The 14429-nt window shown below is 41.7% G+C and overlaps 1 protein-coding gene across 1 annotated transcript; it reads right to left on the bottom strand.

Moving 5' to 3' along the window:
- Nucleotides 1-1902: 1902 nt before the first annotated feature.
- Nucleotides 1903-13036, bottom strand: LOC117746514 (phosphatidylinositol 4,5-bisphosphate 3-kinase catalytic subunit alpha isoform). The gene is made up of 21 exons (XM_034555697.1): nucleotides 12543-13036; nucleotides 11195-11610; nucleotides 10831-11040; nucleotides 10448-10698; nucleotides 9828-10073; nucleotides 9521-9606; nucleotides 9314-9419; nucleotides 8278-8430; nucleotides 7676-7810; nucleotides 7406-7530; nucleotides 7211-7292; nucleotides 6831-6995; nucleotides 6630-6733; nucleotides 5991-6162; nucleotides 5014-5120; nucleotides 4587-4708; nucleotides 4117-4195; nucleotides 3746-3916; nucleotides 3447-3564; nucleotides 3188-3339; nucleotides 1903-3026 (listed from the first exon to the last, which is right to left on the bottom strand). Exons 2-21 carry the CDS (start codon nucleotides 11544-11546, stop codon nucleotides 2756-2758), a joined length of 3207 nt encoding a protein of 1068 aa, XP_034411588.1. The 5' UTR covers nucleotides 11547-11610; nucleotides 12543-13036; the 3' UTR covers nucleotides 1903-2755.
- Between the last annotated feature and the right edge of the window lie 1393 nt (nucleotides 13037-14429).

Here is a 14429-nt window from a genome sequence, read left to right on the forward strand (position 1 = left end):
AATGTAATGATATTTACCGAAGCCTTATCCCTCATGAATGTTAATTCATTTTTTTTTTTTTTTATATGAAGCACAACACCGCCAAAGTGTCTTGTAAATTACATACATTTTGCTTGCAAAACAAGCAACGGAATGAAAATGCCTGCTAATCTATTCAGATAGGGAGAACGGTTTTTATTCAACAGTACAATAAATGAATGCATACAGTTTCTTATCAGACATTGTCATATGAGGATAACTAAAACAAGTATTTGAAGAGTTTTCATGATATATACTCAGATGGATATATAACTAACATATGGGTTCTGGTTCTTTTAAAACATGCAGGTAGCTTCTTCCTCTTTATTGTGCTTACAGACTTCCACTTAGGGCAAGATCGTACTGACAACAGCATCAAGTCCTCGTCCTTCATTCAACATCCACCTTTGCTTTGTCATTCATATCATTTCAACAACTAGAAGCTGTCTACTGGGTTTTGTATGAGGGTGGTGCACACTATGCATGATTCCTCCTTTATCTTTTGGTTAGCAGTTACGTATACGAGTTTGCTTACATTTAAAAATACAAAAATATATTACCTCTGTAGTAATTCAAGGAAAGCATTTGCACATGTAGTAGCAGTTATCAGTTTATCTGTTACCTTCATTGTGACTTTGTTGTACCTCACACAAGAAACAAGGTCATTTCTGTACATGAAATTCAAGTAAACAACATCAGGTCAAAAAAAAAAAAAAAAAAAAAAAGAGATATTCGAGGACCTCATGCATTCATTATGCAGCGTGAGAGGAAGAAACAACAATTACAAAGGGGAAACGGCATCATTTAGAGTTCATCAATAACGTTTATGGGGTGTCGTTCTCTCAGTTGGGGTCCGGCCCACTGCTCTGTCGCCTGTACAGAAGCACATGCATCTCACGAGGAACGGTTTCTGGGCCATTGTTAAGTCCGTAGCCATGTACAGAAAACAAAGAGGTGGACTTTCAGACAGACTCGCGTGTCCAGGAAACCGCCCTGCTGTGTATCATTTGGTAAAGCTGGAACATTTACTGACCTCTTACGTATGTGTCTGTGCAGCGAGCGAACCTGCGAAGACTATTCTTCCACACATAAGGGTGACAATCATAGGAAAGAAGAGGGAAGAAGACACTCGGAAGGTTGACACAAAAAAATTCACTTCGGCTACTTTTGTTCCTTCACCTGGACGTCACGATTCTGGGACCACGTGGCAAATGCGAGAGAGTCTTAATTCACCTGTCAAAAAAAAGGTGTGAACAAGAAGACAGGCGCAAAACTTAACGGCTCAAACATTACACAGATGGCTTAGATCGAAGCTCCAAACATAAACCTTGGTGAGGCGAAGCATAAAAAGGCAGGGTCCAAAGGCGTTACTCACAGTTCTTTTTGTTGGGAAGAAAGAGACGATTCTGTTACAGCGCAGCATTTTACTCGTCCTCTTCCTTGTACTGTCTGTTCAAAGTTCACCGACACATTAGTCCGTGTGACCGTGTCGGGGGAGATGCACATTCTCTTTCACGTCTTACACCGACGTCAACATTTTCCTTTTCTTTTTTTTCCTGCAGTATACCGTACATATTTAGGAATCACAACTTGCATAGTGTAACAGCACTGCACACAAAAGGAACACTGCACACCCTTCCCCCCTGTGTTCCTTGCCTTTATCAACTCAAGAGCCAATTCATAACATCTTTAAACAGGTGACCATCAGAACGGTTTTCTCCAGTCCGTCTGCGTGGGCTGGACGAACACGTGTGCCTCAACGTCACACACACACACACACACACACACACACACTAAATAATACTGATAGACGAAACAAAACAAAAACAAATACTGCAGAGATCAGTGCTGAGTACAGACAAGAGACTTGAATAGTCGTGGCCATTTTTTTTTTTTTTTTTTTTTTTTTTTAAACAATAAGACTTTCAAATTACACATCTAGTACTTTGGCTCAGTAGAAAATTGACTGAAAAAGGAATAATTGCACTGAATGCATACAAGTCTATGGATACACTGCTGTACAAAAGTCAGTTATCGGACACGTCGTCTGTAGGCTACAAATAAGTTGTTAGCGTTAAGTGTTAAATGCTATGTGTTTAACAACATGTCCCCTATCTGTTCTGCAATTATTGGTGGTAGTTTTTTATGATTGTAAGGGGTAATCATGATTTTGTGGTCAGCCGCCAGGCTTCTTGTCATTCCTTCCGTCTCAGCGAGCGCCGATATCTTCCCCGCCTTCATCAGTTTAAAATAGGTAGTGGAAAAGAATGCGTGAGTTCATCTTTACAAAAACAGTCTGTGCTCATGATGTTGCTTTCTTAATGCTGATAATTGTAGATGTACTGAAAGAAATACAAAAAAAAATAAAAATCTAGTAGTATAGTAGATAGTTTGTTCACACAAAAGAAGGCAAACGTTGTTGAGGTCCATGACACTTGCTTAGTTCCTATGAAGAAGACTGATGGAATATGATGTCATCTGAAGTTCATAGTGCAGGGAAGAAGGGGAAAAAAAAAGTAGAAACCTGTAGAAACAGGAGCATTTTAGGCATTATGTCCCTGAAATAGGCCGTTCTAAGCACCCTTATTTAGTGGTGCTCTGGCAGGTAATGTTTCAGAGTCCCACGCTGGCAGAAGTATTACCAGGCCTTAGTGTGTTTGGGTAAATGCCTTGCTCGCTTCTCAATATTCTTTTGGTTCTTAGTGTCCTTTTTACTCCTCTTGTATTAGTCATCATTTCAGTTCATGGCATGCTGGCGGATTGTGTGGAAGATCCAGTCCATCTTGGTAGTCCAGCCGCCATGGTGAGCGTCGTTCATCTGCTTCATGAAGTAGTCCAGGGCCTCCTGCTCCGTCTTGTCCAACGCCAGGGTCTTTCTGATGTAAGCGATGTCGTCAAACGACTGCAGCTCGGGCATCCCTGAGCCCAGCATCATGGAGAAAAGGTTGATGAAGAGGTTGGCGTGCTGCCGGATTGCCAGGTACGCCTTGTAACACATCTCCTGGAACCTGAGGGAGGAAAAAGAGAAGTAAATACAAAAAAAGGAATACAAGCATGCAAGAAAAGAGGCAACAAGACAAGTGCTTGATATTCCACAAATCTGCCACATACAGTAGATTATGGCTTACAGTGGCTTTGTTAGCTTACAGTCAATGACTGCTGGTATTACCTTTCAAACTCCCTTGTTTTAGTGCACTCTTGAGTTCCTTTGCTAATAACAATCAAGAAGTCCTGTGTGAGCACAAAGGGCACGCGTTCTCTCTTATACCCAAACTTCTTCTTTTTGTGGTCCAGGAAATGGCCAAAGTCTATGTGGAACAGCTGTGAAAAGTAAATAGGAATTAGTTGTTGTTTTTTTTGTTTTTTAAAGAGAGAACCAGAAAATCTGCATGTATACACACAGAAAGGAATCATAATGCAATCTTTACCTGTCCGTCATCTTTGACCATGATGTTGCTATTGTGTCTGTCCCCGATGCCCAGGATAAACGTGGCTACACAGTAGCCTGCACACGACCGCGTGAACAGATCTATGGCCTGGTCATACCTAAGAAATCAAACAAATGGAAAATGCTTTAGTCTCAGGGACAATTTAGGGCCGTATCCAACTACTAACTGTTATTTTTATTTTTTAAAGATGTGTTTCTAGACACTAAATCGTCTTGTTGTCTTTATATTATCACCAACACAATAAGAGTTGTGCATAAATCACTGTTTTTGCCACTCACATTTCTCCCTTGTTCTTATCCTTCAGCCACTGATGCAGTGTGTGGCTGTTGAACTGCAGTGCCCCCTTTAGGCCTCCTTTACACTGGATCTGCATGATGGTGTGAGAGTTCCTCACCACCTCGATCAAACCCACGCAGTCACCGATTGACAGACAACCATACGGCAGCATCCTGGCGGAGGAAGGACAAGAAACATAAAGAGAGCCAGAAATAATTAGGGCAGCAGTGATGGACTTCATATTAAATGAGTCGTGGTGACTTGCAGGGTTTGCCACTAATAGACATTCAGGTACGAGTGCAGAACATGAAAGTATCCAGCGCCTGTTAATATGCACCTGCATCCTTGCTGTCATGGTGAGTGAGGAGCCTACCTGAGATCAAGGCCTTGGTTCTGCCAGATGTTCTCCATTATCCTAATGATCTGCAGCGTCAGCATGTCCTGCCTCAGATCTGCGGAGGCAGAGAGACGAGGAGGTGGGTGACAGTAAGGTGAATATTAGCTGCTTCGCGGCTCTTTGATCAACTCCACGATGCATTATGTAACGGAGCTGTCAAAGTCAATTTTGCCACAGATGCGGAAAATGCTCAAGCAGCTGCGCTTAAGTGTGATTTCAATAATGTGGCTTGTTCTTTCAGAATTGTATGTGAAGAACAGCGATGGGGTTGTGTTTGTGTGCTATGACATGCCCCACAGGCTTAGAATGAATTATGCTACATGCTCAGCAGAAGCTTTGTCAAGTGTGTGTGTGTGTGTGCGTGTGTGTGTGTGTGTGTGTGTGTGTTGATACACAGCACGGGTGGGCAAATAGAAACAAAGACATCAAGAAGAAACAAAACTCACCATCTCCATTTTTGAAGATGATTTCGTTGTTCTGAAAGAGCAGCTCTGACATCATATCTGGGTTTTCCCAGTTAAGCCATAGCGGTCGCTTGGCTGATGACATCATCCTGCATTCCTCTAGGCTGAAACAGAGACAGATAAATGTTTGAGGAGGAACTGCGTCTGCGCTCCCGAGTCCGGACTCAATACAAAATATACATTATTTCATCCCAAGGCCTGGGTGTGCTGTAAAATGGAGGCGGCTCGTTAAGAGCACGGAGTTAATTATATCCCTAAATATATTCTATATATGCACAAAACACTGGCATTTAATGACATAAGAACATGTTCAGCCTTCGAGAGGAAACGTCAAAAGCAACACCTGCAAATTAAATTCATATTAAAACGCCGGCCATTTTTCAGAGTGAGATGAGACGTGCGGACGTACCGGAGGTTTCCCAGCTGATGTGCTGGATTCAGTGGGGAGGTGAAGTTCTGCAGGGCGTCCATGTAGTCAGGCCTTCTCATCTGCTCCACCAAAAACTTCATTTGCACCTTAAAAAAGGGAGAGAAACCAATGTATGAGTCAATCAAACGTTTTAGCCTCAACCTGATAGACGCTCGCATTCTGCTTGCTGCTGATGTACAACAGCAAAATGATTAACCTTCAAAATGAGCTGAATGCAGCTTCTATGAGCACCCTTTGTGTGCTGGTCATTTCATCAATGGTAAAGGCTATTACGGAGTTAATATTGTTGCATTAAGATAGAAAAAGGCAATTTCCTAGTACCAATGCATTTGCTTAGAACCCATCAAAAGTATGATTGACACTTTATTTAGTGGCCACAACCTCCTCTTTGTAGTCAGCACTTGAATAATAAACTGAACATTATTTGTGAGCTAGAAAACCGTTTTTAAATTAGTACAAATATGACGGGTTTACTATGACATGTCTACAAATATTTGTATACTGTTAACTTCTAAATGGTGGCCTATTCAAAATAAGTGCCTACATTTTTTTAAGTGAAGGCCTTCATTTGTTTTATTTAAATGCAATTATAGGAAATATAACTTTTTGTCTGATGCACCGTTGTATAAGTAATTCCATCCAATTATAATAAAGAGCCTTAATTTGCTATTGCTGCACTTTTCACTTCCTTAAAATGCTTTTACTATGAAGTAGTTTTGACCTTTAATAACAGCAGCTGTACATCCTGTATTAACATATGGCTATTATTAAAAATATCATTCTGTTTTTTAAGAATGTGTTATTGAAATATATTTAGTAGCAAGCAACTGAAAAAGCAACTGTCCAAACTCAATCATTCCCCTGTATTGTACTGTGGCCTGATGGTCCAGATGTTGTCAAGATTAAACTCAACGATTCAGTGAATCACAATTAACAGCTGCCCGCTGTCGGATTACCTTCTGTGCCTCATCTTTTTTCTCCTGTTTGAGGAGGTCAGTGAGATTGATGAGTTTCTCCATGGCCTCCACCTGTCTGCTCAGGTGCTTCAGATACATGCCACACGCCCGGCAGTAGGACTCCAACAGTAGCCCAAACCGCTGGCTCACTGTCTTGTTGTGCATCTCTGACCTACACAAATGGAGGCAAGAGAAGAAGAAGAAAATGACGAAGGTTGTCTGTGTGCTGATGGGAAATGTGCCCAGCCTCAATACAAATACACACATGCAAAGAGTAACCCAAAACATTGAGTGACATCAGCTGTTTTCACATAACTTCCTTGAATTCAATGCGATTGCGGACCAGACAACTTTAAAAAGGGAAACGTTGTAGGTTTTCAATCAGCTTTGTATCATTGCAATGTGGGTGGTGGGTGCAAATGTTTGGCTTTCCTTCGCGTCTCTGGCTCCCGGAGCTGGCCGCTCATATCCGTCAATTGCTTGAAACGCGTCAACCGGTGGCATTGCAACAATACAACGCTGCTTGAATATTGGCAACGTGTCCCCGTAAATCGACATTCAAACATCAGTATACCCTTTCAAGTCGTATACAAACGGCTCCACATATTCTTGAAAGAAGACCCTTTTTAATGAACTCACTTTAAATGCCAAAAGAAGAAATGTCCTATCCTCTGATTGGTTAATGCCTTTTTCAGCAAGAAGCGTGCCAGTGGGTTATCAAGGTACTGCTCATACTTTAGAACCTGGGCACACAAAAACATAGAGTATAGCATAAAACATTTTATTACCTAAAAACACTACTACAGAATGTGACACAGAAGCATTAACTGAACCACACACCTGAACCAGTTGAATGAGGTACTGTGAGAGTTTGTCATCAGTTAAGTATTTCTCAAGGCACTTTACAGCAAACTCTCTGATCATAGGATCAGGGAAGTTGCAATCAAGCAACTCCATGGCTTGCTCTGGCTTGATAGCAGGCCAGTCCTTCAGGAGGCAATACATCTGAAAGGAAAAAAGAAAAACATCACTGACTTCAGATATACATGTTTTTAGCATTTTTGATTTTTTAAACAACCCTCCAATACAGGAGACAGTGGGTTCTGTGTAAATATCAACTGAGGTGCATTAGTATAACAACTAAGTAAGGCACGCACCCATTTCCCAGAGTAACGTCCTTCAAAATAAAAGGTGTGTCAGCAGTGGAAACCTGATCTTACCTGAGCGATCTCATCTCTTGAGTTCCATTTCACAGCCAAGAGGATCTTGGGAAGGATCTCTGGCATGTTGACGCAGTCTTGTCTGAAATAGTTCGGGGAGAGAATAAATTAATACAATGACTTTTATGTCAAATGTAATGGTTTTTGACCCCTCAGAAACCCACATATATTGGTATAGAAGTGCACGCCCATTACCTGTGTCTCCATAGAAAGTCTTTTTCCTGCTCAGTGATTTCAGACAGCGGATCTCTGTTACACACCTGTCGTAGCTGCTCATTGTCAGTGTCGGTCAGGGGGTTGTCACGCGCCAGTCTGTTACTCTAAGACACCGTATAACACAAAAAAGTAAAGCTGAACAACGTCAGTGCCGTATTGTGTCACATACAAGTTAAAAGGAAGTTACTCAGAATGATAATCAGATGTCAGTTAAACAAAACAAATATAAATGAATTCTCATTATCTTACCAAACCGGTGTGGCAGTAATTAAAGCCAAGCTCTCTGGAGATATTCCAGTTTGCATGGTCCTCAATGATGGTCATTTCAGGGTACTTGACAGGGCAACTGAAATGGTCAAACTCCAGCTCCAGACAAGGGGTTTCCTGCAGGTTTAGAAGGGGAAAGGTGTTTACTTTAATAAAGAAAGGTGCCTCTGTCAATGAGTATTTAATTAGGTGGGATAAGAGGCTTTTTTGATTAAACCAAAGCAGCTTAAATCCGGTCCTGAAAATCTACAGGTCGTCACCAGCTCGATTTAAACTCTGTAATTAGGCTTAGAGGTCAGTCGCACACATGAGCATAATACATAGTTGAAAAGCTTTAAAAAGATCATTATGTTTCATGCCATGTTGTTCTATCGTCTTTGAGTTTCAATCCGCTGGACCACGTAATTGAAAGAGATCTTTAACAACCTTTGTACTTTAAACAATATAATCCTAATATTTCAGTGCGTGACAAACAAACTTCCAAAAAGGACAGCAATGTATGTTTACATTTGAGATCTGTCCATCAAACCGCTAAGTAAAGAAAATGTAGACACTACTGGGAGCACAAGCCATTTACTGCTCACCTTGTTTGGGTTGGAGCCGGTTACACCAATAGGGTTGAGCAGGTCTTCTAGGCCGTGTGGGACAGGCCAGAGGTTGAGTGCCATCTTCCCTGCTACTAATGTGTGGGTGTAGTCAAACAGGTTAATGTTTCCCCAGGCGAGAGGACAGTGCTCCTGCAGGAAAATACCAGAAAGATGATGCATAAAAAAAATTATTAGAGGAGCAACCGCTTGAGGCTATGGAACAGACAGGTGCAGTACAAGTAAACCGTTTATTTCCCGTGCTTATATTAGCTGACTGTGTCAACTGCTTCCATTCTAATACAAACAAGAATGTATTTGAATATGTATTTATTTATTTTTTTACATAGCCATTTAATGTATTAACATTCTGTCATGACCTTTATATAAAAAGGATGTATGCATGTCATCCAGGATTACTGTTTTACCTCGTTGACATCAGCCTCATTGTTGACTGTCAACTCTCCTGCTGCTCTGTCAAAGCTGTACTAAGTTACTGCTCATGCAAACCAAACATAAAACAGTCCTACTCCTGCTGCTTCACATAAGAGTGAACTCACTGGAGTGGCTTATATTGCGAAGCACTTGGACACACGAAATGCAATGTATTTGTCCCGAAGGTTATTGTTCTTGAAAACTGCATTTTTTTTAGACAGCCAATCAGTTTCATCTATTGCAGAAAGTACTGAAACAAGAGAGAGCAACCACATTGAGCTGTTACACGACAAGCTTTACACCTTCAACTCCTCAGCTAAGTAACCCTCTCCCTCGGGTCTGCCCTGCTGTTGCAGAAAACCACCTAAACCGCACTCATTGTGAAATCAGATCACAGTTGCTAATGGCATTACAGAAGAAGGACAATTACTGATTGACTTTATTAAGTGCTAGTTTGTTTGGCTGCACGGAAAGCAGATACACCAGTTGCTTTTTTGACATGCGTTAGCTGCTTGAGAAGTTTTTACTGTCGTATTAAAAACACATTTAATGTGACTACAAACGCTGTAATCTTAAGCATTAAAACTGTAATGTAGCTAACCTCTTTAGCTCCCTTCCTTCCTTTCACAGAGCAGATAGAGAGGCAGAGTCGGGCAGCACGGGGGATGTCTGGAATGTACATGTCGTAGTTCAGCCACTCGTTCCACCTAGAATAAACAGGGAAGGTACCATTAACATAATCAATCACATTACTGTCACACAGCTCATTGAAATCCCAGAGTATATAAAGGCAGTCTGCACTGTGTACCTGGGGTTGGAGCAGGGCACGCGCTGGGTGTTGACATTGTCACACAACTGCTCTCCACCGTGGTATATCCCAGTCCTGACGTAGATCTAGAACAGCCACAAGAACAACAGTTATATACACTAATCTGGTAAAGATATCACTGCATGTCTGGCTCCATGACGTGAAGAACATTGTGCATCATCTTCTAATGACCTCCAAGGTTGTGGAGATGAAAGATAACAGTCAGAATGTATTTTTGTCAAACGAGCAAAGTAGGGAAGCTATAAATAAAACAAGGTGAAGTAGTCACAGCACCACACCAGTGTACCTTGTCAATGTCTCTGATGTTGACATTGACGTAAGTGGCGCACAGTATCCTGATCCTCAGCGTTCCGTTGATAGTCCAGAGAGACTTGGTGGCTGTTTCCCCATTCATGTAGGGCGTTGCTGTGGATATTCGCCTTGCATATGACGGCATGGTGAAGTTGTCGATGGGCAGCTGGGAATACAGGCTGTCTTTTGCCATTAGCATCAAGTTGGGCATCCGTCCCAACATGATACAGCTGCGCACATACTGTCAACGACACACAAAGTGACATTTTGAAGCAGCCATGATTGTGACATTTTGAAGCTATTCATGCCGTTTGACATTTTGAAACCCTTTCAAACCATTTATAGGTTTATCAACATGTTACTTATTAGATGGTACAAGAACAACTCAGCAGCAACAGAGAGGTTCAGTACTTTGTACTTGTTTACTGTGATGTATACGCTCTCTATTATTGAAGCAGTTCATTCTACAGTCATCACATTTTCTTATACATTTTGTTTAATGTCATAAATGTCCAGAACATTTGTGTTGGATGATAATTTGATGTGAAATGGATCTCTCCCCCCACTAAGTACAATAGCATCAGACGCAGCACACGGAAGATTAAATTAGATTACCTTGTACTGACTCAGAGGGTATTTCTCCAGTAAGTACTCGTCACAGCCACAGACTTTGAGGATGTACTTTCCCTGATACTCCTGCACACACATCTTTAACTGCTCTTGGGAGAGCAGCATGCTACGTGTCTTCTTACGGATGGCTTCAGCAATCACCTGCTCTGGCACATAGTCATGGTTGATCTTAAGGGTATACTTCTGCTTATCATTGCTGGGTGACACAATGACCCATATTACCACAATGATTTGCCCTGGGGGAAAAGAGTACAAAAGATCATATTGAAGCAAAGTACTATAATTGTTATTATATGCAGAGAAGGAGCAAACAACAGAACTGTCATTGTACGCAGAATACATTATGAGCGCAAAGAAAAATGTCCCACCTTTATCTAGCTTGTTATAGTAGTGCCTGGGAAGTTCTGCAGAAGATTCTACATTGGGAGGATACACGTACAAAGCTTTGCTGTGGGGTCCGTTACTGTCTCTAAGGTCCACAGCCTCTTTGCAAACATTTAAAATGTTCCTTCTGAAGTCCTGCACTTCTGAGTCTTTCACCAAATCAAACTCACATATAGGCATTCCGATGGCAAAACCTGAAAAGAACAAAAAGTGCTTAATAAAAGCTGACCTTTTTTTCATGACGTGAACAACAGTAGAACCGTATTATGTAAATTCCCCTGACTGTGGGTAATGACAACACATTACAGTAGATTGTTATGTGATTGCATAATAATTCATGAACCATACCTATCTCTCTGTTGAGAATTTTCTCTTCTCTGTTGCCTACTGGCTCAATGACTTTGAGGAAGGCCTGGAAGAGCCTAAGATCGCACAACCTCCTGGTCTCATCGTAAAACTCCTCCCGCTCTGCCTCTTGGGTGACACTGACAAAGATGTAGGAGCTCTCCTCCTGCAGCAGATGGTAAAGAGGGTACTTCCTGGCCTCTTTGAAAAGCTCATGCTTGACTGTAATCAGCGTGGCCTCCCGGAGACACTCCAACGTGAGAATCATGCCATTTGGCAGAAGGCAGTCCACTAGGATGCTGGGGGGCATCAAGTGCATCCCCCATAGTTCTCCCGAGGAAGGCCTTGGAGGCATGGTCGTGCCAACAAATCCGCTATTTTCAGAGTCCACTAATTATCACATGTGCAATGTCAACCAACTGTGAGGGGAAAAAAGGAAAGGGAATTATATAAGAATCACTGACCTGTGCACAATAATGCAAAACGATTTGTTAAAAACATTGGACTTCAGCGAGAGTTGCATAGTGACAGCATATAAGGATGCTAAATATACACTTCTTAGGTATATCCCAATTTAAGATGGGCTGCCAACAATGATATAACATTCAGTAAACAGCATAACAGGGAATGCCCGCAGCACCACGGTATATTTCTTGCTTTAACGTCTTTGAGCCGACTATCTTGCTCGTGAAGTTACTTTCGTCCAGTCTGACAGAGGACTGGTAGCAACACATTCATCGCCCTTTAGCCGGCTAACTGTAACGAGCAGGAATGTAAGATGTCACTGCACACTGCTGTAAATCACTCTAACGGGAACAGATAACAACGTTAGCTTAACATAACGACAACACAACCTGTCATCGCATCAGACGGAACGATCTACGAAAATAACTTTCACTTAAGGGGAGCTGGCGTGAAAAATAACTCGCGCTAACTCAAAAGAGCGCAGCGATGGACCGATAGCTGTCGAACGAAGGCGCTTCACAAACCATGTAAACAAACTCATTAGTCACGTCGGTGAACTGCTAACGCTGCGAAGTCACCGCTCGTCTTCTCGACTACTTCGTGCCGTGCTGCTCCGCGGATCCGCGTTAGGTGTCGTTTCTCAGCTCGCTAGCCAAGTTCACTCGGCAGATCAATGTCATCTAACGCTGCGATGCGAATACCTCGACTCATACACAAGCTAATGTCAGTCTGCCGTTAACCGGCGGCTGTTTGTCGGGTGGAGAACGGGGGGAACGTCAACGTGAGCCGTGCTTGAATAACAGTAATAACATTTTAAAAAAAGCGAGCACACACACAGAAACACGACAGAAACACACACACACACACACACAGAAAGCTAACCTACCTGTGTCAGATAGCCAGCCGGTTAGCCGCGAAGCTAGTCTACCAGTTAGCAGCTGCTAGCTGAAGTCTCCTCGCGTTAGTCCATCCAAACAATGACGCCGAGGGGTCGGACCCGATGTTGGGGGAGGACAAGACGCCCGCTAGCTCCCAGTGATCTTGCCGATGTGCTGCGGTGGAATAAGTCTGTAATGCTTCATGGTGTTCTGCATCGTGCTGTCCCGAAAATAACCCCAACAGTTTGGTAGCAAGCTAGCTCCGCATAGCTAACGATAGCCTGCTCGAAGGCTGCTAGCAGGCTCCTCATCATGGACCGCCCTCCCGCACAGAGTGAGCTGGAGCTGCGGGAGAAAGCGGTTTGTCATGAGAGAAGTGGAAACCGCTTGTTCACTGTTTACTTGTGTGGGACGTGAAATGCCACCAAGTAGTATGAGAAAAGCACAGTTCTGTTGCCATGAGCCGAAAACAGTCCTGTCAGAACCGGCACGCGCGTGTGTCGGGAGCCCCCAGAACAAAGGGTGGAGCAGGAAAAGTAGTACCGGGAGTTGTATGATTCATAAATTTCACATTTGGACATTATGTGGACTCTGCTTTTTGTTCAGTATCTTTACAACTGCATACTATTTCAATGGAATTCAGTTAGACGTATAGACGTTAGACGTATATATATATATATATATATATATATATATATATATATATATATATCAAATCAATCACTCAACTATAACTCCGTTACACTGCTGTTTGTTTGTTTGTTTGGTTACATCTTTGCACTATTTTTTTGTTAGTTAGTTGAATATTATTCTATTCTATTTTGTTGTATACATTGTGCATTAATATATGTAATATTGCTTTACTTACTATAAATGCTGCTGTAACGAAAAACAATTTCCCCTTGCAGGATTAATAAAGTAACTATCTATCTATCTAAAACATAATGCCCTTAGGTCTAAACTTGATTATTTTCACATCCATGCTTTTACGGATGCTTTTAAAAACATCAGCATATATTTTGAATATATGACAATGTTTTTTTTATATTCTCAAAAAATCGTGGCCACCACCAACGAATCAGCAGTAGGCCCTATGTGTGTTTTGATGGAGAAAAAAACCTTTTGGAACCCTTTTCTATCTTAAAATAAGAAAACAACAGTCAGAAGGTTGTGCAGCCTTGGCAGAAGTGTGTGCTCTCTGTGTGGTTTCTAGTGCACAAACAGCCTGGGGAGATTTCTGCTGTAGGGCCGCAGTGGGTGACCATATCCCTGAGTGCGGTCACTACAAAATCATGTCATTTTAAAAAGTATTTATTGTTTTGCTGTTTATTTTATGAGATAATCTGTTGGTGGATGCAGTAGTTTTTGTGTTGAAGAGTGAACTTGTGATGGACGTTTGTGATCAGAATGAATTGTTTGGTCCTAAAGCTTTGTTTGGTAAATATTAGGCCAGTTAACACTGTGTAATAATGTCTCAAACACGTAGATTTGTAAATGGTGTTCATGTGTTCAGTGTTGTATGGGGAGCTATAAATATCCAGAACAAGTTTTGAAAAAGCCACGGCAGACAAAAAAACACGTCAGGTTATGTACACCGTATGTTCATTAATGAAAGACATTTCATAACGAGAGACCAACACATATTATTTGTCGCTAAGAGTGTAGATGACAAAAAAGAACATATTATTGTACTGTATGCATGTGAGAGTTGTTCCTTAACATTAACATTGCATACAGAAAACATTTTAGATAGACAGCAGTGTTTTCTCCCGTCAATTTAAGTACAGGTTGGTATTGCCACTATGCAAGCACATGCTCATAAGACCATATTTGAGATTCAGAATGTAACAAACTCTTGTAAACACGTACCCATAAAACATTTTTATAATGCTTTA

The sequence above is a fragment of the Cyclopterus lumpus genome, chromosome 17 (genome assembly GCF_009769545.1).
Source record: "Cyclopterus lumpus isolate fCycLum1 chromosome 17, fCycLum1.pri, whole genome shotgun sequence".
NCBI lineage: Eukaryota > Metazoa > Chordata > Actinopteri > Perciformes > Cyclopteridae > Cyclopterus > Cyclopterus lumpus.